Below are 26060 nucleotides of genomic sequence, written 5' to 3'. Positions count from 1 at the left end.
CGTGCACACTTAACTGCTGTGCCACCAGGCTGGCCCAGAAAATTCTTAAACACAGGTGCTACACACTGTTATGGACTGAATGGTGTCCCCCACAACAGTCATATGTTGAAGGTCTAAACCCTAATGTGACTGTATTGGGAGATAAGGACTAGTGACCTTAAGAAGAGGAAGAGACATCAGAGATCTCTCTCTCCACATCCTCACAGAGAAAAGGCCACGTGAGGACACAGTGAGAAGGTGGCTGTTTGCAAGTCAGAAAGAGAGGCCTCGTCAGAAACCAACTCTGTTGACACCTTGATCTTGGAATTTCAGCCTCCAGAACTGTTGGAAAATAAATTTCTATTGTTTAAGCCCCCCAGTCTGTGGTATTTTGTTACGGCAACCCAAGTTGACTAGTACATAGACCATTTCTGGGATTTCAAACATGTATAAATACAAATCGTCAATGAAGGTAAGAATTCAACTCAAACTGACAAGAATGGGTAGGGAGTAGACATGATGACTTTAGGAAACTGGCTTTTTAAAAAGTTTTATTTCAAGAACTTTGTTTTACTGGTATTTCAAAAAAAGGTGTGTCAAAGTACAAAAAAAAAGTCAGTTGAATAACAGCATAGGTTTAGAAATCACAGCAGCAGAAGCAATGTACAGACAGCACAGACAAAACAATCCAACGTATGCGATTCTGTTCAGGTTCTTTGCTTATTTTGTGTTTTTTTCCCTCCTGTACAAAATACATCAAAGCATGCCATGAGATCAGAAAAAGAAAAGAGTTTAACAAATGGTTACAAGAAATAGACTCTGTACAAGAGGAGACAATGTTCTTCCCCCACCCCCACCCCCCACTTCCTCTCTTCTTGCTCTGCTTTAGGTTAAGTTATTCTGAAGACAGTTCACCTCCAAGTCAGCCTGGTCACCTTTGCCACCCTCAAGTTTGGGCGACATGGAGTTCTGGATGTTAAATGGCTCCTCTTCTTTCAGGCAGGACTTGAGAGCTTCCTGGATTTTGTGGGGAGCACTAGGATCATCCTGGAAGAGGAAAAACGGTGAAGGAGGGGCAAGAAGGAGACAATGGGTAGAGGGATCAAACAATCTCAGGCTTTTCTATCTGGCTGAAAGAAGCATAACTGAAGAAGGAAAAAAGCTCCAAGACTTGAATGAACCAAAGCGACTCATTAGCAGCTACTTTTTAGGAAAGTCATCCTCAAAAACACTGGCCAGATATAGATGAAAACTTGACAGGTAATTGGATTACAAATACCCTTAATGTAGGCCATCCAAGGTTTTCTCTTTGACAGAGACTGGGGAAAACAGTCCCTTTTAATACTTGGCCTGGTCCCTTTAAAGTCTCACCTGTTGATGAGCTCTGCTTGGCCTGCCCGGCCCCTCTTCCCATGGCCCTCCATCCTGTTGTTTTCTGCTCTCACGAAAAGGAACATGTCTTGTCAGTGCACACAGTGGGCTGCGAATAGGCCTATGGTCAGGCGCCAAGCTGCTCCTGGCAAAGCTAGGGCCCCTCTCCCCATGGCAAATATACATCCTTTGACTAGAGGCCAGAGATGTGTGAGCCTCTCACCATCAGAAGAAGTTTACCTAGCAAAAGATGCTAATTTACAAGGTGTTTCCTCAACCCAAGCCCAGATCAGTCTGGCTGTCTGAGTGGCTTGCCATACTTGGCATCAGATGATATTTGTGCTGCTGGTTCATGACACATTTCTGATGTGTACCCATGCCCTTCTGCCTATCCATATCCTGCAGCCCTATGACAAGCTCCTGAACCTGAACCGAATTTGCCTGTCAAAGGTTTTCAGGAAACCCATACCAGCACACAGCCCTCCAATTCTGCCTTCTGGGCATTCAGAGAACTCTTACAGCAATTCCTGCCTTCCCACTACTCTTTTCCTTTAGGACCACCTGAGGGGATTAGACCCAATGCAGTTCAGTGGGCCTCAATTATTTTCAGGTGCCCTAAATAGCTACTGTAAGTGCTTGGAACTCAACTGAACAAGGGGTTGTGTAACCACCTAGGCAGGTTCATGGGTGACAAGAAGGGTAGAGAATGTCCCTATCTGACCAGCTAGCTCAGACCTTTCTTCCGTTTTTGACCACTTCAAAATTCAAGGTAAGCATCATGCATAAGCACCAGGGCATTCTCCATAAAACTGTGGAGAGCTCTTATCCACGATGCCTGCTACTGAGTTTGACCCATAACAGCACTAAGTCAGGGCAGTGATTGGTTGGAAAGAAAATAGGTAAAGGCTCCAGGCTTATACAGGACACTCCGCATGTTCAAAAGCTCTGTGCATATAGAAACCACTGTCACCTGCCCCTGGCTCCCAGCCTTACTTAGCACTTTTCCAGAAGACCAGCTTGAATAGAGCAATTTAATAGAGTTTCAAAGACCACAGGAGTGATTTACAAACAACAGGGGAGCACATGTTCCCCATTTCCAATGAGACAAGAACAAGAGGAAATGAACTTCATGATGTGAAGAAAAGTGATTTAGTTAGTCCTTACAGACCAGGCATCAAAGCTGTGGTGCCAAGAAGATGAGGGCCCAAACTAAACTGGACCTCCATCTGGCCTAAGTCCTGGGAACTACTGTGCACTCCCTACTCCCAGCACTCCACCCCAGCCATATGGGCATCCTTCAGCCGAGGGGTAGTGGGTTCAGGCCTGGACTCCTCCTTGTCCAGACACAAACCTCTATCAGAAGGAGGTAGGCAGTCAGTGCTTTACCAAACAGATGAAAGAAGCAGAGTCTGGGAAGTAAGAAAGATTTAAATAGGGAGGAAAAAAAGCACTAAGGGACACCATGGAGAAGTCCTAATAATAGAGTGAAGTCCTGGAAAGTCTGTCAAATCTTAGGAGGACCAAGTTATATCCACAACATCCCGTTGATAGCACAGCTGTGAGCACTAACAGGGCAGCGCTCAGCGTCTGTGCAGTTTGCCCATGGATTTCAGGTGACTTTATTCATGCTGTGCACCTGGAAAGTGGCCAGCTTCTGACACACTTGCCATTCCTCCCAGAAAACTTGCAAACCTCCACAGCAGGGGCTCAGGAGCTGCAGGCTTTTTCCTTTCCTCCTGATGTTCCCTTCTGAGGCTGGCTGCTCAGCTACACAAAAGACTCACACACACACTCAGCCACTGGCTCACCAGCTGCAGGGCCCCACATCAGTCCAGGCGGGCCCGGGGCGGGGAACAGCACAGATGATGCTAGCAGCAGAGAGGAAAGGGAAGTGCCCTTGACACAGACACCAGCAACTGACCTTTCCCCCACCACAGACCCAAAGCAGAAATTTTTGTTTGAAACCTTTTCAGATTGTGGCTCACAGAGATTACTGGTACCGGGTAGGAAAATGACCCACTCAATCTACTTTACTTCTGTAAAAGAAATAATCACCCTATTAAGATAAATAGAACTCTCCAAAATTTTAGGAAACATCAATACGAACAAGGGAGTCTGAGGGGTGAAGGAGAGGGCTGGAAGAGATTAAATGAGCAGGCCTGACTTGGTTGCCCCCCATTTCACCTCCCTGCTCACCTGGAGGTTTTCTCACCCTCACCCTGCTGCCAGGATCACTTGTAAGCAATCAGTGTGGTGACTGATGCAATGAATAGGGCTTTACTTCACAATAAAGTGGCAACTATCTTAACAGTTAATGCCCACAAGATCTTGAATATGACCAATTCTGACCTTTGGGCTAGGTGGAGAGAATGAGAAATGAAGGTAGAAAGTCTGCCAGTACCCTGCCTACTGTACAGGAGACTCCTCCCCTCACACACTCAGAACTTTGGCAGAGAGGACAAGATGTCCCCTGGGGCACAAGCTGAGGAAAGGATGCCAGGTGGAAATGACCCTCAAGATCCAAGGGAAGCCAGAGATGACCAGAGCCTCATCTTGCCGCTTCTCTGAGGGATGCTTTGAGTGCTGCCCAGACAACTCTATGGCCCTTCTCGGGCAGAGTCCACCATGGCTGACTACCCCCTGCTCTGGTCTTGTTTTTAAGGCTTGCTAATATTCTGAACTCAAGGTCAGTGGTAACTTTCATGTACAAATGCCTTGCTTTCCACAAAGCTGGGTCAGTCAAGAAGAACTGGAAACCTTTATACTGACTCATGCAACCAAGGCCTCCAAGAGGAGCAATTTCCTTCCTCTCCCTCTTTGTGAAGAAAAAAGGTGTTCATACTTGGGGTACCATAAATGCATGGGTCAGAAACTTTCCTAAGGAACCTTACATTCCACCACACAGACAGGAATTAACTGCAGACAATGAATTTAGGAAACACCGTACTGGTCAGACCTGCTGCCCCACATGTACAAGATGGAAGATCAGATAGTGGAACCAAGAGACTCTGTGGCAGGCCATCATTCTCATTCATTAGCATCCCATAAATGATGACTAAATGCATATTACTGCAAGGGGCCGGGTAAGTAAGGTAGGGATTGAGTGTCCCAAGATGAGCAAGACTGTCCTGACCTCAATGGGCCTATATCCTTGTGGGTTGATTAACATGGTCATCAATCTTTAAGTTTATAGCACAGCTTGCTTCCTTGGTTATTATATCCATCTTGAACTTATTAATATCTTGTATACCAAGTAAAATAATATCTGTTCTTTCTCTATTCTTTATATCAAAGACTTTTAAAAATTATTCTAGATTTACCTCTTTCATTTCTCATTTAAATTGACCCTTTACTCTTCCGCCAAGCCAAGTTTTTCTTTTCTGGGGTTTGGTGAACAAGGTCTCAATCACTATTATTCTCTTTCCCCTTCTGGGGCCCCCCTTTCCCCATCTATAACAAGAAGACAGAGGTCTAGATCTGTGCTACCCAAGGTGGTAGCAGGAGCCATATTTCGAGAGCTCTACAGCCGCAGGCAGCTGGTGGCTGCCGTAGTGGACGGTGCAGATGTAGAAAGTTCCACTGGACAGCACCGGTCTAGATTGTTAAAGCCCCTAAGAGTTCTGATATTCGATGGTCCATTATTTCAAAGAACTTCTTCAAAATTTCCTCTTAAACTCCATTGTTTCCATCTGAAGAATCTTAGCTTATTTCCCTTATCTGTGTAATGATGCATTTACTTTGAGGAGCCTGTATCATGTGCAGAATTCTTGGATTTAGATGTGACATGATTTTGGGCTGGAACAGTTTTTCTGCTTTATTTCTGAAATTCTCTTTGACAGTATTTTACTGGTTAGTCTGGTCTAGACAACACACTAAGCAGGGTCTTTAGAAAATGGTCTATTGAAACCTTTTATTGGGGTTTGACTGATATTTATGAGCTCATCCTCCTAAGAACAGAATTTACCCCTAGACTTATGGTTCCACCAGTGTTCTGTGCTCAGCTCAGCGCTAACCAGTTTGTATAAGCCTGCCAGTTTTTAGAGTCCTCACAGTGTCAAGGACACTTTTTTCCAGCCATTCCAGAGGTTTTTCCACTCATCCCAAAGAGCAACCACCATTTGCCTCAATGACCATCAGGAAATTCCCTAGCAATGAAAGCAGAGCATTTTCTCTTTGATATAGAAACTAGAAAGACAAAAATCAGGCTTCTAAAGCCTAGATGAAGCTAAAAAGCATGAGTCATCCTAGAAAAAGATCTTCTTTACTACCTATAACTCTGCTTGTCAAGGAAGTGATACACCATCACGCTCTTATTCCCACTTTCACCACTCCAACTGGTTGCCCTAAGCTTATCTCCAGAGCTCTAAGGAGTGACTCCACACTCTGAAATAGACAGAAGACATGAGCAGGGGCTGAAGCATGCATAAGGGGAGAGGTAAAGAAGACAAGTTACCTGACAGACAACGTTATCATAGTGAGCCAAGGCACGGGCATGGGGGGAGGAGGTACGGGGAGTGTCGCAAAGTTTCCTTACATTTGGGTGAGAGCCCTCGGCAATGGTGGATAGGGAGAAGTTATCGTTGTGAAGCTCAGATGGGGTCCGGAATTTGCTGGTTAGAACAGAAGAGAGAAAGGAAAATGTAAGTGAAAAGATCATGGCAAAAATCTGACAAAAGCTCCATGAGTCAAATACTGTATTTCATAAAATGCCACAGATTATAGCAAGATGAGCCATTATTTGATGTACCATTAAGAAAAAATTTCTACCATTTAAACCATGATCCAATACTTCCTGATCACCTAGAGTTTTTAATATATACTTGAAGTAGCTCATTTAGACTTTAAAGAACTGACAACGATATGAACAGCTATGACCACGTTTGTGCATGCCAGACAATTATAACTACATCATGACTGCCATCTGGCCAACAGTGATTATAAGATGCCAGTGACTGTAAGACACAATCCAATTTCAGAGATGTTAATATGTGAAAAAAAATATGTATCTTAGAATCAATAAACTGCAGCAGTATCTGTGGAGCATTGGGCACATGTAGCATTACCAGAGCAGTAACCAGGCTTAGGAAAGAAAGAAGGTATGCAGAGGGAAACAAAGAAGGCAGCATTTGAGCTGAAGGGGTGAGGAAGCCATGCTCTGTGCAAAAGACATAGCTAAAGGAGGACAGCGTAGAACGAGGCCCTGTCCCTGGCCACAGCTCTTGCTTCTCCACTCCCCTGGCAGTTAGTTGCTCCTTCTTTCCTCCATCCCCATCAGCAGCTGCCCTGATAGGTGGTCCAAGCCCCTCCCTCCCCCTCCCCCCCACACCCCCTTAGAACCAAGGGTCTTGGCTTGTGATCACATGCACAGATACAGCCCCTGCCTCAATGCACAGGCACAAAGGAGAGGCCCTTTCAGGCCCACGACAGTTAGCCGAAAGGCTGTAGAGACTGCCAGCATCTGCACACTGCATGAGTTTACCCAGCAAAGGAGCAACAGACGGCGTTTTGTCCTTTTCCCAGGACTTAGGAAAAGTCCTTCAGTCACATTCTCTGGAGGGAGTCTCAGGTCAGGGGGAGGGGATTAATGGAGCAACAGGTTGAAAGGGAGGTGGAGGCAGTTCTGCATAAATTGTCTCTTGGGCCCCAAGGAAGCTGAACTCCAAACTCCTTCTTTTGTGACTCCTGTGACACTTCAGAAGGTCCTTTACTTTGCTTAGTGATAAGAGTGATTCTCTCTTGGTGTGTAAGGTCACATTCGAGTCTTCAAGGCATGGACTTAAAGCATACATGCAGGTTGATTCTCACATGCACAGAGCAGTCACTCCTCTACTAAGAGAGGAACTGAAATGAGACTCTGTATCCCCAAAGAGCCCTTAAAATCCACAGCAGAGGAAGTTAAGCCTAGGCCCCTCCATCCCTCAGATTCTACTTAAGAGAGGTAAAGAGGATTTCCTTAAGTTCCTTGCACTTCTGTCTGGACCAAAGGTTGACAAGCTTTGAAAAGCAATGCACTGCAGTGCTAAACTCTTTCTCCTCAACATTCACTGATGAAGACCTATTATTGAGTGACAGCAGATTTAAGGGAAGGGGTATTACTTCACACTGATTTGTGAGTGAAATCCTCACACCGGCCACTGACTGTCAAAGACCTGGGAAGCAGGTGCAGTCAGGTGGGGGTGAGGGACTGAGCACAGTAACTTACTTGGGGACCGAGTAAGAGCCAAGAGTTGTTATATGCTGCTTGCCTTTTCTTTAAGCACCCGCTATCCTGGGGTAGAGGGAGTTGGAAATGGTGCTGGATAGCTGCAGGGTGCCAGAGGGGCTTACCCTCTGCTGCAATTCCAGCACCATCTGTATAGGAATGGATAAGCTTGGGTGAATCTTTGGTGTGAAAAACACAACTAGGGATGGACAGCAGGTGCCAGAAACCCTCAAGACAATGTCCCTGGGTCAGATGGAGGGGCACAGATGGAGGGGTCAGGATGGGGCTGGCTGACACAGACTCACTTGGTCCTACGCAGCTTAGTATTCTCCGTCTTGAGCAGATAGAGCTTCTTGGCGAAGAACACTGTCATCATGAAGAGCAGGAGCAGGACGAGGGCGGCTGAGCCAACGGCAACACACATCACCTGGAAATCGGTGATGATGGACTCGCAGCGCATCCCCTTGTGCCAGATGTAGTCCTGTGTGTTGCACCTGCAGCAGCAACAGCATGAGACTTAGGTGATGGGCAGGCAGCCATGGCCACGGCAAGGGCCTGGCCCCTGACCCCAGTACTTACCTCAATAGCCTGCTCCTACAACTGTCTAGAGGAATTGTGATGCCCCTAATCTGTGCAGACCTTCATATTCTTGCTCCATCTTTATAACCACTCTATGAAGTAGGCCGGGCAGCTCTGAGGTCCATGATGTAAATGAGGTAACCAGAGCACTGAGAAACTGAGAGCACTGGTCATTCACATAACTGTTAGGTGACTGAGGAGGGAAGGGAACCCTGGTTTTCCACCTGGAAGCCTCAGTGAGGACAATCAGAGGATTCTCTCAGGCCCCCCTGCCCTGGGCTCTAGGTGAAAGACAGATGAAAAACAAGATGAATAGGAGCTTTGACTATAAAGTATTAGGACCCGCACTATACATAAAAGCCTATCTTGTTGCTTTGCAGTCCCATCTAGTTCACGTGGCTAACCAGACACTGAAAAATAAAGAAGCAACAGACAAGGACAAGCACAAAGATGGGTGTATATTCTCCTCCTATCTCTGCAGCCCCTATAGCTTCCTGTCCTATTACCATGAGAACCGTCATGCAAGCACAGTGAGAATCAACCCTCTGGGTGGGTTTTAGTCTTTTTGTTGAGTGACTTTCTCCTGCCCTTGGGGACATTCCCAGGCTCCAGCTCTTCCAATGACATTGCTGTTTCCATGGGAACCAGGCTGCCTCAAAGAGGAAAGATGTGGAAGGATACAGAGGCAGGCAAAGGAGGGAGGACATGAACCTCAGGGTGAATGACAGACAAGAGAAAGGGGTCCAGAAATAGGGAAATTATGCATCGGAGAATTGGCTACTAGGGTGGGGAGACATGGCTAACAGGAAATTCTTCTTTCTTCTCCAGCTGACCCTCTGCAGTCATGGGAAGGCTATCTGTGTGAGGATGCTGAAAAGCAGATCCCTCTAGCCCACTGTTCTAGGGAAGTTCTGCCACAGCTCTGATCATTTCTCTGCAGTGGGTCATGGTGACAGAGACAAAGGCACACTGCAGTCTGCAACTAAGGGCTCAGCAGTCTCCTGTGAGTGGAATGCAAAACAGTTTTCGAGCCACTGCCAGGCCTGAGTGTACACAGCTAGAGGAGGAATCTCCGGTAGGGAGGCCCAAGTGCGATCCTGGGATGGACAGTGAGCAAGGGGAACTGAGTGGACTTGTAGAGAAGCCCTTCTGACGCAGTGACCTATCGGCAGGCCTACGGTCAGCACAGCCAGGCAGTTTAGTGAGGACAAGCTTACTCCTCCACTTGGGAATCCCCTGAGAGCTCCAGAAGGTTCTGGGAACTTTCCTAGCTCTCCAGAGGCAGCAAGAGCTCCAAATTTCATACTCTCACGGGGAGCTTACTTTGAAGGTGAAAACTCAAATCTCCAATAGGATGAAAGATTATGATTTTGCACAGACATTCCATAGCTCCCAGGCTAAAACAATCACTATAGTCTCCTCAATTAAAGTTTGAGGAGTAAAATCACACGGTTTTCCCAAAGTTGTGGTAGCCCTTAACCAACTGGCAAGGTCTTGTTGCCATAATTTCTTGATCACAGTTTCTGCTTTTGGCAATGGCTAGACAACTCCAACCAGAACTGTGTGAACACATCCTATATGAGTGACTCTAGTGTCACAATAATTCATAGAAAAGAACTTCACAGGAAGGAACTCAAGCTTTAATGCCAAAGGCACAACATTCATGCTTTCTGTATGTTATTCTTCTATTAGGACATCAAAACCTACAGAACCTGAATTCTTCACATACATCCAAAAGACCAAGGAAATAAACATTGGGAATAAGACTCAAAAAGGAGACACCCAGATTACAGAAATGCTCCTCCTAGGACCAATGGAAACAAGTCCCAGAGGCATCTGAGGGCTCTACTCCACTTCTGGGGCCTGTAAAGGATGGAGACAAGCAAACCACCCAGATGACCCCTGACTTGTGATTCTTCCAGAATAAGCTGATGAGCCCTCCAGCATGTTAATGACCTCAGCATGAAGGCAGGTGTACGGGGTAATTACTGATGAGGCAGGGGATGGTGGCTTCAGACCATGTCCCTAGGGTCACTATACTCTCTGGGTCTTTAAAAACATTCTGGGCTGGGTATCCCAAGGAAGACAAACATCAAGGCAGAAGGGAAAATGCCACTACCCAAAGTTAAGAAACCCCACCACATCTGCTACACCAGGAAAGACTCTGCTTGATTCGATCTATTTGGGTGGCTGCTCTCTGAGTTCCCAATGAGAAGGTCCTCCCTCTGACTTGACATGCCCTCCCCGCCCCATATAGCCAACAGGGAGATGGGGCTCTCCTCCTGCCACACATATGGCTCAGAGGGAGTGTTCAGCAGCTATCTTTCCCCCAGAGTAGGTTTATGGGCCCACTCTTTTTGCTAGTATAGCCAGAACTCTCCAACAGTGACCCCACAAAGCCAGCAAAGGCTTCTTTCCAAAACCCTTAGAGAAGTCCTTCATTTCGCCTTTATAGTTTAGTGCTTTGGGAAAGGACACAACACTTAGAGGAAATAGAAAATATTATTTCTGAGGAACCTCTCCTAGTGACGAGACCACAGGAAGTACACTAGGAAGTAATTCTGTAGAAGATACTTGAGTGAACATCTCTTGATGGAGGAATCCTGTGAATGCACAACCTCTTGGAAGTTGTTAACTCCCTCCTTTGTCACATTCCCTCCTTTGCTGAGTCTGCCTCACATACACTCTTCAGGAGTTCTGTTACAAGCCCCTGTGCACCTGCCTGCTAAACCCTTACCTGCAGAAGGCCCCTATGTTCTCCACCAGGTAGCACTGGCCGCCATTGTGACAGTAACTTGGGAAGAGGTCGCACACTGACCGGCACGAGCCATTATGCCGCACAAAGCCACTGCGGCACTCAGTGCCATTCTCACTTGTGGCCAGGTCTCTGCCTGGCTCTCCTGGGCGGGGCCTGAGGGCGATGCTGCTGCCAGGGACCATTCCCAGAGTATGCTGTGGAGGGACAGCATGCCACCGACTGGTGGGCTGGCCTGTCCCTGGCCCCAGAACAGGCTTCTCAGTGGGCACTAGAAGGTCATTTTCATCTACCAGGTCTCCACCTCCTGCTGCATCCTTGTCCTCCTCCTCTTCCTCCTCCTCTTCATCTAAGTCATCATAGAAAGATGTGGTAGGGTAGAAATCAGATTCATCAAAGGGGGTGAAGTCATCGTACAAGTCAAGCAGGCTCCAGGAAGGGGTCTCTCCCCCATTATCCGGGTGGTGCTCTGAGGTTCCTGGTGACCCCGGGAAGCTCCCCAGGTCGGCGCCTCGGCCCTCACCATTCAATCCTTCGAAGTAGTCGATGTCAATTATATCTGATGCTGACTGGGGCTCCAGTGTGCCCTGAAAGGGAAACGTGGGCTCTGGCCCATGAGGATCAGGTGTGCTGCCTCCCAGGTTCAGCCAAACCTCCAAGGGGCTCTCCTTGGGGAGTTCAGGGCCTGGGCTCAGCTTGTCGGCGGGGGTGGCGGAGGGTGGTCCACTGGTCTCTGTAGCCTCGGAGGTTGTGGGGGGCACCGACGACTGCCCGAGGGCCTTGTCGGGAGCCGGGAGGGTTGCTGGAAGGGCCTGGGTGTCTCCGCTGCCCGCCTCTGCGGTCACTCCGCCCAGGCCTGGGCTGTCAGCCTCCAGCCAGGCGGTGCCCGTCACCGCCGCCGACGCCTCCAGCACCTCCTCTGGCCCGACCCCAGGACCCACCACTGCCTGCTCGCCGCCGGCCGCGGTCCACGAAGTCTCGTCTTCCCCAGCTGCGGGCTGGCCGGCCTTCTCCCGCGTGCTGTTGGCACTCGGCTCCCACACCAGGACGCTCTTCACCCGCTCGTCGGCCTCGACGGCACTACCCGCCTCACGCGCTGTGGACCGGAGGGAGAGGGGCGGGGCGTCAGGGCAGCGCGCGGGGTAGGCCTTAGGCCTCGCCCGGCCGGCTCCCTCTCCCAGACCGGGGCCAACCTTAAGCCGCAGCTTCAAGGTTTCCCGAGGCCACGCCCCATCTTTGAGCCCCGCCCCGAGCCCGCCCCCCAAACCTGGGAATACACCCAGCTCGACGTTTCCCCGCTCAGGCCCCGCCTCTCGAGCGTCAGGCCCCGCCCCGACACAACCCGCAGTCTGGCCACAGCGGCCTCCAACTCGGGCGCTGACAGAAGTCTTACCGTCAGGGCTCCACACCACCTCCAAGCCCCGCCCCGAAGTCGCACCCGTAGGGCCCCACCCCTCCCGAAGCTCCGCCCTGAACTCCCATCCTCTTGCCCCCATCACCTCCAGGTCCCGCCCCGAAGTCTCACCCTCAGGCCCCGCCCACCAAGGCCCCTTCCCCAGCCAGTCTCTCGGTCCGCACATCCTGGTCGGGGCCTCCCCCACCATTCGTCCGCCCCCCAGTCCCTCTCCTGGTCGCGCGCCCCTTCCCCCGCCCAGGTCGCAGGCAAGGCGCTGCCCCGCCTCCTTGCCACAGCTCGCGGACCCCGCCTGCACCCGAAGCCAGCGGGACACCGGCCCAGGGCGGGACGCGAGGGCTGCTGGGGTCACGGTTGCAGTCTGTACCTACCCGGCGCGGCCCCGGCGGCGAGGACCAGCGTGGCCCCCAGAAGCAGCAGCAGCGGCGGCGGCCCCCGACCCGGGTCCCCGCCCTCGGCTCGGCCCATGGCGCGGCGCCCTGACCGCTGTCCGCGGTCTGCCCGGCTGGCTGCGCCCTCGGCTCGCCGGCCACCGCGCCTCCCGCCCGTGCTGCGGCCGTCTCAGCCCACGATGGGCAGCGCGAGAAGCCGCATGCCGCCGCCGCCGTCCGCCGCTGTCCCCGGCGCGCGGCGCCTCCCCGCCTCCCGCGCCGCCGCTGCCGCGCTCAGCACCGCCCCCACCCCGCCCGCCGCGCCCGCCCCGCCGCACGTAGCTCTGACGCCGGCCCTGCTCAGTCAGCCTGCCGGGGGGACAGACAGACCCCCGGCTCGAGACGCGGAGACAAACGGACGAGGAGTCGCGCGGAGGCAGGCCACAGCGCCGCGCGTGGCGTTAGCGGACAGGTGCACGGGCGGGAGACCTGCGGGGCGGGGCCGCGGCCCCGCCCTCCCCGTGGAGGGCTGGCACGGGTCCCCTACCCGCGAGGAACCCGCTCGCCACGCGGCGAGCACGGAGGCGGGAGCGCAGACACCGGCAGGCTTGGGGCGGGGCTCAGAAGAGCCGCAGGGGGCGGAAGCCCGAGCCCGCGCTTTGGCAATGAGCCGAACCCGGGGCGCGCTGAGCCTCTCGGAGTTCTGTGCCAACCCGGTGTTCCGAGCGAGGAAGGGTCTCGGGGAGGTCTCCGGATCCCCACCAGGGCGGGGCGGGAGGTGGCAGGGCTAGGCAAGGGGGCGAAGCCGACGGCCCAGGCTCTAATCGGATCAGACCTAATCCGTCCGCAACAAAGCTTAGACCTTGGAGAGCCAGGCCCGCCAGAACTCATCCCGGGGGCAGGGGGCAAGACCTTCCTGGGGTTGTGGCTACCCTGCCTTCCTTCTCGCCTCCTCGGGGCAGCCTGGGGAGCGGCTTTTAATCCTGGTTCCTTCCTCCCTCACCGGATACATCGCCCCCGTGTGTCCCAGGCCACCAAAGCTCAAATTCCTGGGTAAACCCAAGCAGTCTAGATCGCGGACGCTAGGCGAGGCATTATAGCAGTCTGCGGGCTCCGTTCCCAGCTCACTGTGCAGCCCAGGACCACTCATCCCTGGAGCCCTGCTTGGTGGGGAGGCGGAGTCTCGGACTAGCTACCTAGTCCATCCCCCTAAACCGACCTTCTGCCTCCTGATCTGTTATTGACTCAAATGATGACATCCAGGATCCCTCCTGCCCCAGGAGATGGGGCAGTTCTGATACTTGAGGGACACTCTCATTTCTGTCCCGAGGGAACCACAGAGGTGACCAGGATGGAGGTTTTATCTCCTAATCTCTCTAGCGGGTGTCTCTGGATGGGGTTGCCTTGCTTCAAAGCTTGTTTCTCTCACTGGAAGTACTGCTGCAATCTGTTTGCTCAGCCTGGTGGTTCCCTCCCCTCCAGGTCTGCCTGGTAAACTCCTTAACCCAGAAAGCTCAGTTCCTATCACCTTCCCCTCTGAGAAGCCTTCTCAGCCTGCCCCAAGCAGTTAGACACTTATGTCCTGATCTCATTGTCTATCTACAGTAATTCCCCATTGAACTGCAAGGCACTTGACTGCACAGCACCAGGCACAGAGGGAGGCTCCTGAAGGCCTGTGGAAAGCATAAATGAATGAACGGCAACCATTTACTCCCACCCCAGAACTGGGTCTGGAGCTCCCTGCAAAGGGGCTGATTTTCTGAGGCTCTTTCCATGGCTTCATGCTGCCTCTGGGGATAGTAAATACCAGTTTGAAATACAACCTTTTCTGAGCAGAGGGCCAGGCAGGGCTTTGCACTGCCTCTTGCCCATAGAGGCACCAATGCACTCTCCAACTCCATCTCTGCTTCCCTTGTCTGTGGCTATCTCTGTATCTCCTTTTTTTTTGCCTTGTATACAAATCTCTTGGTGTTTATCTGCTGTGTCTCCTTGACTCTTGAGTGGTAGGTGTCAGAGTGGAGGATCTTGATGGACATGCCTACCGTCTCCTTCCTGACGCTGGTCTGTGTGGGAAGGAGGCCTCATGGATGGGTCCCTTGATGCCTGGGGTGTGACAACCACTACCATTTTTCACAAGATCGGTCTGGATGCTGGCCCTTCTCTCACCCTTTTGTAAAACTCTACCTACTCCAGTTTGTTTCTCATTTTAATATATTTTGTTAAATATTTAAATATATTCCTTTAAATTCAATTTCTGAATTAAGTAAAACAAGCATATGGTATAAAATATGAAATGTCTCCTTCCTTAATATCTGTTCCTCAACCACCTTCTTCCCTTCCCTGGAGACAAATTCTGTTAACACTTTTTTCATTTTGGGATTTTAAATCAACTGTTGCCATTCAGTTTCATTCCAAGCGTCCCTAGCAGATCTCACCAGCAGTTTCAGAACTGGGCACAGAACACCTGGCTGGGCAAAATCTTCACAAGATGCATGGGAGAAGCTAATCCAGGCAGTGGAATATCATGGAAAGAGCAGGATTCAGCACTGGGTCTGTGTGACCTTGGGAAGAGTCAGTAACCCAAGTCTCATATATGTGAAAAGTTGTAACCATAGAGTGTCAAATAAATGCAATATTTTTTTCTGGGCACAAGGGCCAGGGTAGGCTAAACAAGAGGAGAGATAAAATGTAGGAATTGGAGAGTGAAAGAAAGGGAAATTGACCTCTATCTAGAGCTTACATTTCATGTCCCCACATTCAAGTCTTGTGCGTTTGGGCATCAGGGATGCTTTGTGAAGCAACAGCTTCTGCATGCCTCTGAGGTTCCTATTGGGTTTGGCAACCTGCCTCCAGTACCAAGGCAGGCACAGGGCCCATTGCCATGGCTACACCCCGCCTCTCTGTACATAGAAAGCCCCTGGCTTCACCAAGGGGCTCCTATCCAGGGCGGGAGCTGCTCCAGTTGCCATGGCTGGGGGCATATTTCAGTCTGGACAGGAAAACAGCACGATTTCTGCCTTTAAGTCCTCAAGAGTAACCACTAACATTTCTGAGTTTTTAGTTTTCCTAGTGCTCTGTCTTATTCTTCACAACCATAGTATGAATACCTTACCAGTCATTTTATATATTTGCAAAATGACACTAAGAATAAGCAACTTTGTCCAAGTTCATGCTAATGAAGTGGTAAGGCCAGGACTTGAACTAAGATCCTAATTTCAAATGTTTTCATTTTAGTATGGAGGCTTTTCATTCTTGCTTCTTAATTTCAGAAGGAGTCAAGATGCAGAGGTAGGGCCTCATTTGGCAAATGGAAGCCCTGCTTCTCCCCCCCAGCACCACCCGCTTCCACCTGGGCACTTAAGAGTTGATGCTTTGATCTCTTAACAGGGCACAACACGGCAGTTAAGTCCAGACTGACATCCTAGATCAGAGTAAAAAATGGACATCTGGTATGGCCTCTCTCCTGGCAGTGTGCTAGGTAGAGACACCCGGTTCAGAGCTGCAGGGCAGTCAGCTGTGACAGGTTTTGGTGATGGGCTGCTGGGACCGGACGTTGTTGCACCATTACCAGGAAGAAGGGAAGACCCGAGGGTCAGGGGCCTAAGTTCTTTGCACTGACTACCTTGCTGCAGGGAACTCTGGATTCTCAATTGCACATATGCTCTCATCCTGTAGCTACTGCAGAATAAGCAGACTGGAACAAGGAATGCCACAATCAGTTTGCATGGCCTTGGGAGATGTCAGTGTTAGGGCCAAACTAGCCACAGAAATCAACCTGTGCAAAGAGGTTTATTACCAACCAAGCGCCCTGCTGCCTCCTAAACCCTTCCTAGACCATCTGGTAGTGAGGGCACCTTAGATACCGGACTGCCTTAGAACTAGAGTGGGAGGCATTTTCTTTCTTGTCTGTTGTCTGAAGGTGGTGGCCACTGTACTGTATTAAGGCATGGCTATTTTGCTGAGACTTGCAAAGGATGTACTGTATGGCAGGTGGTGGTGAGGTAGCTACCAGAAATCACTCACTTGACTGCTCTCCATGGCTTTGGAGGGGCCTGGAAAGACCTCTGGGGACAGTAGGGAGTAAAGATGGCTTCAGTTCTACAAGACAGGCCAGAGCAGGAGGGGACCAGACAAGTCTCTTGCCCCCTGGGTTCCCATGAGAGTTGAAACAGTGCTGGGTAGTCTTAGAGTGAGCTGGCTACTATTGGTTTCAGAACCTCTGTTTAGGCTGATTCATAGAATTCTCTGTCCCCCTCCCTCAGTCACCCTTTGGGTATGGCAGTCCTGTCTCAGCTCTGTTTCAAGGAGTTCAGGATCAAAAGTGCTTCTTAATTGTGATGGCAGGCCTAAAGGCAAGACACAGGGAAATGAAGTCCACGGGAGCTGTTCACAAGGAGATCCAACATTGAGGCAGCACTTCCTTCAAGAATACACCTTTCCATCCCATTCTGAAAGATGACTTCCTTAAATGGAGATAATCCATTAACAGGGGATCAAGGTGCTTTCACAATGTTCCCAGGAAGTCTTCCTTCAGCAGAAGCAACTGAAAACAGCTACGCTCTTGGAACTGTAGGAAGCAGGGGCTTTATAATAAAAGTCACAGGCAGAGAGGTTTGCAGAAAGAAATCTCAGGGGTTGGCATTGCATACCCAGATGAAAGGGTGTTCTGATTATTCAGATGGAGGTTTCCTGGAATGAATGTCAACCCTCAGGTTACCACACCCCACAGGACAAAAATCACAGAACATCCCATTCACAGGTGGTATAAATTATTCCCTAGAAAACTCTTACTACACTGCTTCTTTTTCTTCATGAACACTTGGCACTATCTAAAATAATATTAACTATTTAAGTTTTGGTATTCCCTACCCCACAAAAATGTAAATGGCCTGGAGCACAGGGGCCATGCCTACCTTATTCATAACTGACTTCACTGCATGCAGGGTCAAATGCCTGGCACACACTAGGCCCTCAAATGTTTACTGGACTAACAGGCACATAAAATGAACTGTCAGGAACTGTACAGATCTTGCTCTAATACACAATTTTTTTTTTTTTTTTTTGCTGAGGAAGATTCACCCTGATCTAACATCAGCTGCCAATTTTCCTTTTTTTTTTGCTTGAGGAAGACTAGCCCTGAGCTAACACCTGTGCCAATCCTCCTCTATTTTGTATGTAGGTCACTGCCACAGCAGGGCGTGTCAGTGGTATAGGTCCACACCCAGGATCTGAACCTGCAAATCTGGGCTGCCAAAGTGGAGTGCACCAAACCTAACCACTATGCGCCAGCCAGCCCCATACCATACAACCTTCTTAAAGAGTGGTTCTCAAAAGATGGTCCCTTGACCAGATGCATCAGGATCCCCTGGGAACCTGTTAAAAATACAAAATTTCAGAACTCACCCCAGACCTACTGAATCAGAAGCTATGAGGTAGGGCCCAACAGCTTGTATATTAACAATCCTGCAAGTGATCCTGATCTGCACTGAAGCTGGAAAACTGCTGTTCTTAAGTGCATCTGGCGGAATTACTCCACAGTAAGGATCTGAGAAACCTGTGGAAGACTGGTTGATTGAACATGACCTGTGATGCTCTAAAAAGAATCCACACTCAAGTTTATAAACCAGTCTTCAGGATTAACTTCTCTCATCACCCTTAGGGAAGCACAGGAATCTTGTGAGACCCAGCTGCCTCCAGCACTCTTCACTGGAGGGAAGAGTTACAACGGGTCAGAAAGCAAAGCCCAACCGGTCTGGGATGAGCTCCTTGAGGAGCTGAGTGTTCACCTCCTGGCAGACACAGAATCGGCTTCTTTTGCTTCACTGGGTTCATAAGCATCTGGAAGGCAATGGCTTCTGTTTTCTGCACAGGGTTTGCATCTGTGGTGCTCCAAAGGCTATCCATGGAATCACGTGCCTCCAACTTGAGGCTGTTGAAACTGCATCCTAACATTCTCTAGCTCACTCTTCCTGGAGAACTTCCACTCATCTTTCTTCATTTTTTTTTTTTTTAAAGATTTTATTTTTTCCTTTTTCTCCCCAAAGCCCCCCGGTACATAGTTGTGTATTCTTCGTTGTGGGTTCTTCTAGTTGTGGCATGTGGGACGCTGCCTCAGCGTGGTCTGATGAGCAGTGCCATGTCCGCGCCCAGGATTCGAACCAACGAAACACTGGGCCGCCTGCAGCGGAGCGCACGAACTTAACCACTCGGCCACGGGGCCAGCCCCTCATCTTTCTTCATTTTGAGCATGGAAATAAACAGTGGGCAAGGCACATTCAACTGTATGTTCCTTAAGCACAATGAAGGTGGAGAGCTGGGTTAGGAAGCCCGGAGTCACTGAACTTTAAGTAATGACCAGGATCAGGTGGGGCTGAATATTTAGGCTTTTCATAGGACATATGAAGAAACTGGTGTATGAATGCAGAGAATAGGATTAGAATCCAGAAACGATGTTCCATTTATTCACTGAATAAGAGGGGAGATTAGGCTTTCTTGATCAATTTCCTCCAATCTCCCGAAACTCCCTCCCTTCATTTTTCCAAATAACAACACACAGAGAAACATGTTTGTACAAAAACCACATATTATTCCCCCTCACAAAATTGGGTCGGCTGTATTACAGGGACAAAACCAGATCAAAGACATGAAAAGAAAAAGTCACCACTTATACTGAAACATAACAGTGTTAAGAATTCAGGTATTCTGTAGAAGTATTACCAGCATAGTAAAAATATTTCCACCTGGATCTTTTAAATTTGAAAGTGATCACATTAAAGACCTGAGGTTACAAGGGACCACAGTATGAACCAGAATTCCATTTTCCTTCTAAGACCTCAGTGGAAAAGGTAAGTATTTGGAATGAGTTTCCTTTGGGAAAGACTGGTGGGAAACACGGAAAACCCTGGCCATTGTCAAGAGGCACTGGGGTCTTTCTGGAGGCAAATGCATTGGAACTAAACTCCAGTAGGAACAAGCTCATTTCCACTCCGAGAGTCCAGAACAAACAGACAAAAGGAACAAGGTCTCCTTGGTTCCAGTACTCTGATGGTGACCAGGACCACCTGGTTAGAGGTAACACCTGAGGGTTCTGAAAGGCAAATCTAAATTGTGGGTTTTTTTTGCTTTCTGATATTAAGAAAAAAAGTTGTAAGGTGTTTTAGAAACACCTCCCTACACCCTCTCATATGTAAAGCTTTATAGAATATATAGAAAAAGATGTTCCACTTTGCATTCTAAATAATGAAACAGCCACTTAAGAATGTGAAGTGAAGAGGCCTGGTGCTTTGGAAATCAAGCTCTATCAAAAACACCCTTTCCCCACCCATGGAAGGACAGAGGGGAGGGAAAAAGGACAGGAAAAAAACAAGAATTCTCAAGTCACTCATCAGCAGGGGTAGAAATGGGCTCAAATTAAGGCATTTTTGTGGCTCTTCCTCTGGAATGGCATTCTACTCTCCCAGCCCAAGCACCCTAACCCTCAAAGCTTGATGCTCTGATTGCCCAGTGAGTTCCTTGGTACCCCCAGCATCTCCTTGACAACCCTGTGATGGATGGAATGTGGGATCTCAGAAAGGGAAGGGAGAAGGTAAGAGAGGCTGTTGATCCTACCCCACTTCTCCAATCCCAGCCCAAACCTAAAGTACCGCTTCACTAAGTTCCACTCACCCTGGCTACTGCAAGAGGTAGTTTGGGGACGTGTACCCCCAGCCATTCTAACCAAGTTCCATGAGCTAAAATGTTTATTAGCACTATCTACTTACTTTTTTTTTCTTTTTAAAGGTTTTTAAAGAGGGAGGAAAAAAATGCATACAAAGCAGTGAATAGTGGGCTAGATTCATTGGGTGGCCATTGCCACAGACTCCTAAAACTTTCCTGGCTAGTCTAGGGAACTTAGGAATGCCTCCCAAAATCCCAGCCCTCAAAGCTCACACTGCTCTCAGAAAACAAAATACCCACCCCCACTCCAACAAACTATCTGCATAGAAAACCAGAACCAGTGGGCCTGGGGAAGGAGATCTGTTCTGGCGCCTGTGCTCTCCCTACCATGTACTAAAGGGGGATGTTCTGCCAGGTGGGTGGAAGCCTTCACAGTCCTCACTAGGGATAAAAATCAATGGGGTCCCTTTCCCCATTTCTTTTAATTTTGGTGCGTCTATGTGTGGCAAATATCTCATGGAACTTCACCATCAGCACCATTCTTAGCTCAGATAAGCAGAAATAAGGTCACTTATAATGCCTTAAGGTTTGTCCCCTCTGGCTATCCCCTCTGCTCATCACCATTTTTTGGTTCCTATTAACTTAGGAAGTTCTCCTTTAAAGCAATAATGACAAAAAAAAAAAAAAGGATAATGATTATAAAGCATTTTCCATAGAAGCATAAGACAAAGCAAAAAACTGCAGGAGAGCAAAAATGATAAAGACATAGGATACTAATGTTGACAGGACCTGCAGATAAACTGTCAGTATACCCCACACCAGGACAGGGGAGACGCAGGTTATTTTTAGGATGACCAGGGCACAGTCACCACAGGCTACCCCTTGAGTGTTGGCTGAGGACCTAACACAAGAGGAGTCAGAGCATGGAGAGGGGTGGCAAGAGAAATGGGGAAATAAGGGATGTGAGCTTGGGGCTATGAGAAGAAAAGTCCTGAAAGAAATCCAAGGAAGCTGAGGAACACAAGTCTTGTCATCCCTACTCCAGCTGGTGGTGCTGGGTGTGGACGTTCCCTGCATCTTCCAGGCTAGGGAGCAGCTGAGGCTGGTGGGCCTGGAGCAGGAGGTGGAGGGACTCCATCTGCAGGTGGTGGTGGTGGCTGCTGCTGCTGCGGCGGAGGGGGATCTGCAAACACATTCGAGAGTAACTCGTCATTGCTGGAAACACAAAGGGCTTGGGAAAGAGCCCAACCAGAGAAAAATGACATAGGAAGTAATTTTCTTTATGGCAGGTAACCAATGAGGCCTGTGAGGCATTGCTGCCGCTGTGGTCTATGCGGGTCACGTGCATGTGAACCTCTGGGTCACTGCTCACTCATGTTGTTTCCACTAACCCAAGTGGGTGCAGGAGTGGGAGGTGTCTGAATCTGTCCCACCCTTCCAAGAATCACTCCAGACTTTTTCAGAACTTATATTTTGGTTTTATTGTATTTTAATGGTTCTAATTTTATTTCTTTAGTTAAATGATAAGCTCCTTCCTGGGCAAGTTCTGTGTCTTCTTTGTTTCTCTCACAGTATCTAGCCTAGCTGGACAAGAAATAGATTATCAATAACTTCTTGCTGATTTAACTGACTCCACCAGGACCAGAGAGCTTCACTGGAGGCAGCTGCTGACAAGTTGGACAGTCCTGGGAGGCCCCACAGCTCCTGAATTGCAGTCCTTGGATTTTTGGCCAAAACTAGGTCAGATCCTGAAGGGAACAATTAGTATGAGTGTCTGGGGCCCCTTCCTATTTCAACTTTAGCTGCTTTAGTGTACAAAGGAACCCTAGAGATCATTTAATCCAGGGTTTTTTAAACCTCTAGATTTTGCCAGAAATGAAAACATACGAAACAAATAATTAAAGTGTAGTCTTGCTTACAAGTCAATTCACCCAGCTTCCCCCTAGGAGGTTTCCACCAAACTGGTAAGGCTCCTCAAAGCATTTTGAAGCCCAGTGATCTAATTCCTTGTGTCATCTTTTAGTGGAGGAAACTAAGGCCTGTAGAAGGAAAACAACTCCCCAGTGAGGCCTGCCTTGTACCCTGGAGCCAAATCAGAATCCCTCAGAATCCCTGAAACACTCATTTGTGCAGGAAGGGGAGGGGAGCACCCAAAACCCTCCACATTCTCAAGATGCTCCACTGAAGGTCCTTTAGGATGGAATCCTGCAGTCACACACCATGGGTGATTAGCAGGGTATGAGAGTGGTAAAGACCAATGATACTGCTTCTGCAATGGGGATGGCAAACTGGTCCTCTCTCTTGGTAGGCTGGCACATTTGTATATGGCCTGTAAGATGGCAAGGCAAGCATTTTCTTGCCACGGAAAAGAGGTACCTGCTGTACTACAACCTCTGACCACTGGCTGAAGGGAAATCATTTTTTTCTATTGTCGTGATCCTATACACCCAGCTAAACTGCTGTCTTTCTTCTGTACACCTACTCTGTTCTAGCCCCAAGGGCTCTAGAGACAAATGAGAAGAGCCTTTGTCCATGCAGCCTGCCTCCAGGGCCTGGGAAGTCTCCTACAGTACTACAGTGCACTCAAGGCACTTCACAGTCTCATCTAATTTTGGTAAATCCTATACTACTGTCCACTTGTTCATTCCTTATGTTCCCAACTACAGCTCCTGGACGCTAGGAATTCTCAAGTGTCCTTACTCTCTGTATTGTGAACAGGAGCTAACTCCTTGGCACATACATGAACTTATAAATGAACCTGAGATCACAGATGTGGCTCGGGTACCTGGCCACTATCAGCTGCATTTTGGGACTGTTCTCACTGAGAAAGTCTACAGGAGTAAAGGGCAGGCCAGAGCCTCTGAAGCAATCTTCTGGAGGCCAGGGTTGGAGCAGAGCAAGGGCTCTATGGGAGAAATGACCCTGCTTTGCACACACCATCAGACAGACATTGCTCAGCAGCACTTGTGCCTTCTCCACTGAACCTGCTGGGACCTCATATTCCTTCTCAACACAGCTCCCGAACAGTCGTTCCTTAGTCTACGCAGCCACTACCAATATATCAGAGTGGCTACAAGAAACTTATTTGTTATTCCTGCCCTAAACTGTTGTTTTCTTTATAGCCACTACTTATGAACCCTGTATCCACAAAAGGCTCCTGTAGGGAAAATAACAACCAATAGCTCTGTATGTCTCCCAAGACTCAAACTAGACAGGCTTAAATGGGAGTGGGAGAGGAATGTCTTTTTGGCCTCCCCACAGACCTTGGTGTCAAGCATGCATGCCGTGATGGCTATGGCACACAAGCCCAATTGACTAGAAGCACTTTGCACTCATCAGCTCTTTGCCTGTTCATCAGGGTGCTGAAAAGCACGGACCAAAAACGGATCTGAAACACACTGTCACAGATCACATTGTCTGTGGACCTGCCAGACCAAAACAGAGAACAAAGCCTTCATCCCTTGTCTACAGCCCTCCCAGAGAAACCCTGGGGTGATGCACCCCTGCACTGTGCTACTTACACATGCCATTAGGTGCCGTGAGGGGTACCCGGGGTCCTAAGATGTTTCCTGGCATTGGAGGCATACCAGGAGGGGTAGGGCCACTCCCAGGGGGGTGGATGTTGGCCGCAACAGTGGGAATCATTCGGCCTGGCATGGGCTGCCCAGGCATCATGGAACCTGGGCCTGGTATCTGACCTGTGGAGGGAGATTGAAAGTACTAAGGTAAGTGTACTAGGAAGAAAGGGATACTCACCGCGCAAGACTGATAAACACAAATACCTAATCCGCCAAAGGATCTGAAATACTGACAAAGCGGGCTGGCCTGGTGGCACAGTGGTTAAGTGCGCACGTCCCGCTTCGGCAGCCCAGGGTTCGCCGGTTCGGATCCCGGCTGCAGACATGGCACTGCTTGTCAAGCCATGCTGTGATAGGCATCCCACATATAAAGTAGAGGAAGATGGGCATGGATGTTAGCTCAGGGCCAGTCTTCCTCAGCAAAAAGAGGAGGATTGGCAGCAGTTAGCTCAGAGCTAATCTTTCTCAAAAAAAAAGAAAGAAAAAGAAAGAAATACTGACAGAGCGATAATCTGTAATAATCTCTACGTCCAGCTTTTAATTTCTTTGAGGGGAGAGGAGAAATACTGGGGCAGGTCTATGAAGTGAATGACTATCCTAAGCCCTGGTAGAGGCAGGTAGCTGTAAGAAGCAATTACAAAAAAACATCAGAAAACAAAGCATTCCTTCTGTTTAGTTAGGTGAACAGTGGATTGTCAATTATCTCCCTGAGGACACAAAATGCCACGCCCAGACCACAGGGAATGGAGACAAGGACTTTAACAGCAAGTCAGTGCACAGTCCAAGGACCACAGCTCAGTCAAGATGGAGCTTCACGCACAGGCTTTGTGGGAAGGTGTGTTTGAAAGGGTATTGGTCACTACTGTGAAATTAACATTAAAAAGGGATTCTGATTGGAATCGCCAAGTCCCATTCACAAAAAATCTCTCTCTCTATCCTTCATCATAAAGCACTGGCTGTGGAGAACCTGGCAGAGGCGGGGAGACCGGGCCAGGGGAGAAGGACAGTTCCTTCATCTTTCCCTATTGTTTTGAAATTAATGATAGAAGACATTAGACACAAGAACAGTAAATACCGCTTGTATTCAGCTTCACACTGAGCCTTTAGAACTTCTAGCACACTTTTTCTATAAAGAGCCAGAGAGTAAACATTTGGACTTTGCAGGCTATATAGTCTCTATCACAACTATTCAACTTTGCTCTTGGAGCATGAAGGCATAGATGATACATAAAAAATAGGTGTGTCTGCATCCCAATAAATTTTTATTTATGGGCTCTGAAAAGTGAGTTTCACGTAATTTTCATGTGACATAAACATTCTTCTTCTTTTGAGTTTTTCCCTCCAATCATTTAAACTGTAAAACCGTTCTCAGCCTGCAGCCCAAAAAAAAACAGGAGATGGGCCAGATTTGGCCCATGGGTTGTAATTTGCCAATCCTGCTTTAGATATGATGGTGGATACTTATTAGTTCTGGAACTCAGTGGTTTGGCTGCTGGACTTGATTTTAAAGAGCTACAAACGAAGGACAATAGTTTAATGGGCACAAATCAAGGTTAAAGCTCTTTTATATAAGCAACACAGTGGTCTGACTTGAGCTGACATAGACCCTGCACCTCATTATATGCTCACTGTAATACATTACCATGTTACACCACACACCCACCGGCACCACGACAGTTTACAACTGCCATGGCAATGGCAGGGTATAACCAATAAGGAAAGAAAAGAGGTGGCACCCTTGTCCCCTTCAACCCCAAAAGCCTGCCTGCCTGCCTGGTTCCCAGAAGAACTATGAATATTCCTCCCCTTCAGTACCTTGGCCCCTTATAACAGCTGCTTAATCACCCTAAGAGCTGAGAAGTTGATTTGTGAACATAGTTCCCACTTCTCCATTCTTTGGCCATTGAATAAAAGTTTGCGCCGTTGAACGCTCAGCTTTGGTTTTGTTCCAAATCCGCGACACCGAAAAGAAAAGGACTCTCTGAGGAGGAAACCGCCGATTGTAGGTTCAAGATCCACCGGCCCTAGGCTCTTTCTCAGGTCCCCTCCGATTGTGGGTTCAAGTCCCACCGTGGGAAGCAAAACTGGTAACATAACAGGTACAGGTTGCCTCCTTCTACCAAGTTCAACCTGGACAAGAGGCCTCTGCCAGCCC

General features: G+C 48.9%; 2 protein-coding genes across 7 annotated transcripts in view; both read right to left on the bottom strand.

Annotated features, from left to right (window-relative positions):
* Positions 1-513: 513 nt before the first annotated feature.
* On the bottom strand, positions 514-12932 carry CSPG5 (chondroitin sulfate proteoglycan 5). Of its 3 annotated transcripts, none has more exons than XM_070575606.1 (5): positions 12672-12932; positions 10869-11982; positions 7858-8046; positions 5885-5960; positions 514-1026 (listed from the first exon to the last, which is right to left on the bottom strand). In XM_070575606.1, the coding sequence occupies exons 1-5, from the start codon at positions 12766-12768 to the stop codon at positions 865-867; spliced, it is 1638 nt and encodes a 545-aa protein (XP_070431707.1). In that variant the 5' UTR covers positions 12769-12932; the 3' UTR covers positions 514-864. The 3 variants fall into 3 exon arrangements, with proteins under 3 accessions (XP_070431707.1, XP_070431706.1, XP_070431708.1); XM_070575605.1 differs by having other exon boundaries at positions 5804-5960; positions 12672-12914; XM_070575607.1 differs by lacking the exon at positions 5885-5960 and having other exon boundaries at positions 12672-12929.
* A 6304-nt stretch (positions 12933-19236) lies between these two features.
* SMARCC1 (SWI/SNF related BAF chromatin remodeling complex subunit C1) overlaps positions 19237-26060 on the bottom strand; it is a 165586-nt gene continuing 158762 nt past the window's right edge. For 2 of the 4 annotated variants that reach the window (XM_070575546.1, XM_070575548.1), the window contains exons 27-28: positions 23849-24025; positions 19237-21510 (exon numbers count right to left, since the gene is read on the bottom strand). In XM_070575546.1, the coding sequence (XP_070431647.1) occupies positions 21413-21510; positions 23849-24025 (275 nt within the window). In that variant the 3' untranslated portion in view covers positions 19237-21412. Of the gene's footprint in view, positions 21511-21782; positions 22076-23848; positions 24026-26060 lie in introns of those variants that run through there. The other 2 variants (XM_070575549.1, XM_070575550.1) reach the window with 1 other exon arrangement.

Source organism: Equus przewalskii, chromosome 15 (assembly GCF_037783145.1).
Source record: "Equus przewalskii isolate Varuska chromosome 15, EquPr2, whole genome shotgun sequence".
Lineage (NCBI taxonomy): Eukaryota > Metazoa > Chordata > Mammalia > Perissodactyla > Equidae > Equus > Equus przewalskii.
Note: the sequence above shows the minus strand (reverse complement) of the source record. Positions and strands in the feature narration are given on the sequence as shown.

What these genes read in the sequence shown, in the direction of transcription:
- CSPG5 (XM_070575605.1), bottom strand. Translation starts at nt 12,768, where the DNA reads ATGGGCCGAGCCGAGGGCGGGGACCCGGGTCGGGGGCCGCCGCCGCTG. An exon ending in CGCCGCCGGGGCCGCGCCGG is followed by an intron (nt 11,983 to 12,671) that starts GTAGGTACAGAC and finishes TCCGGTCCACAG; the next exon opens with CGCGTGAGGCGGGTAGTGCC. An exon ending in AACATAGGGGCCTTCTGCAG is followed by an intron (nt 8,047 to 10,868) that starts GTAAGGGTTTAG and finishes TTGCTGCTGCAG; the next exon opens with GTGCAACACACAGGACTACA.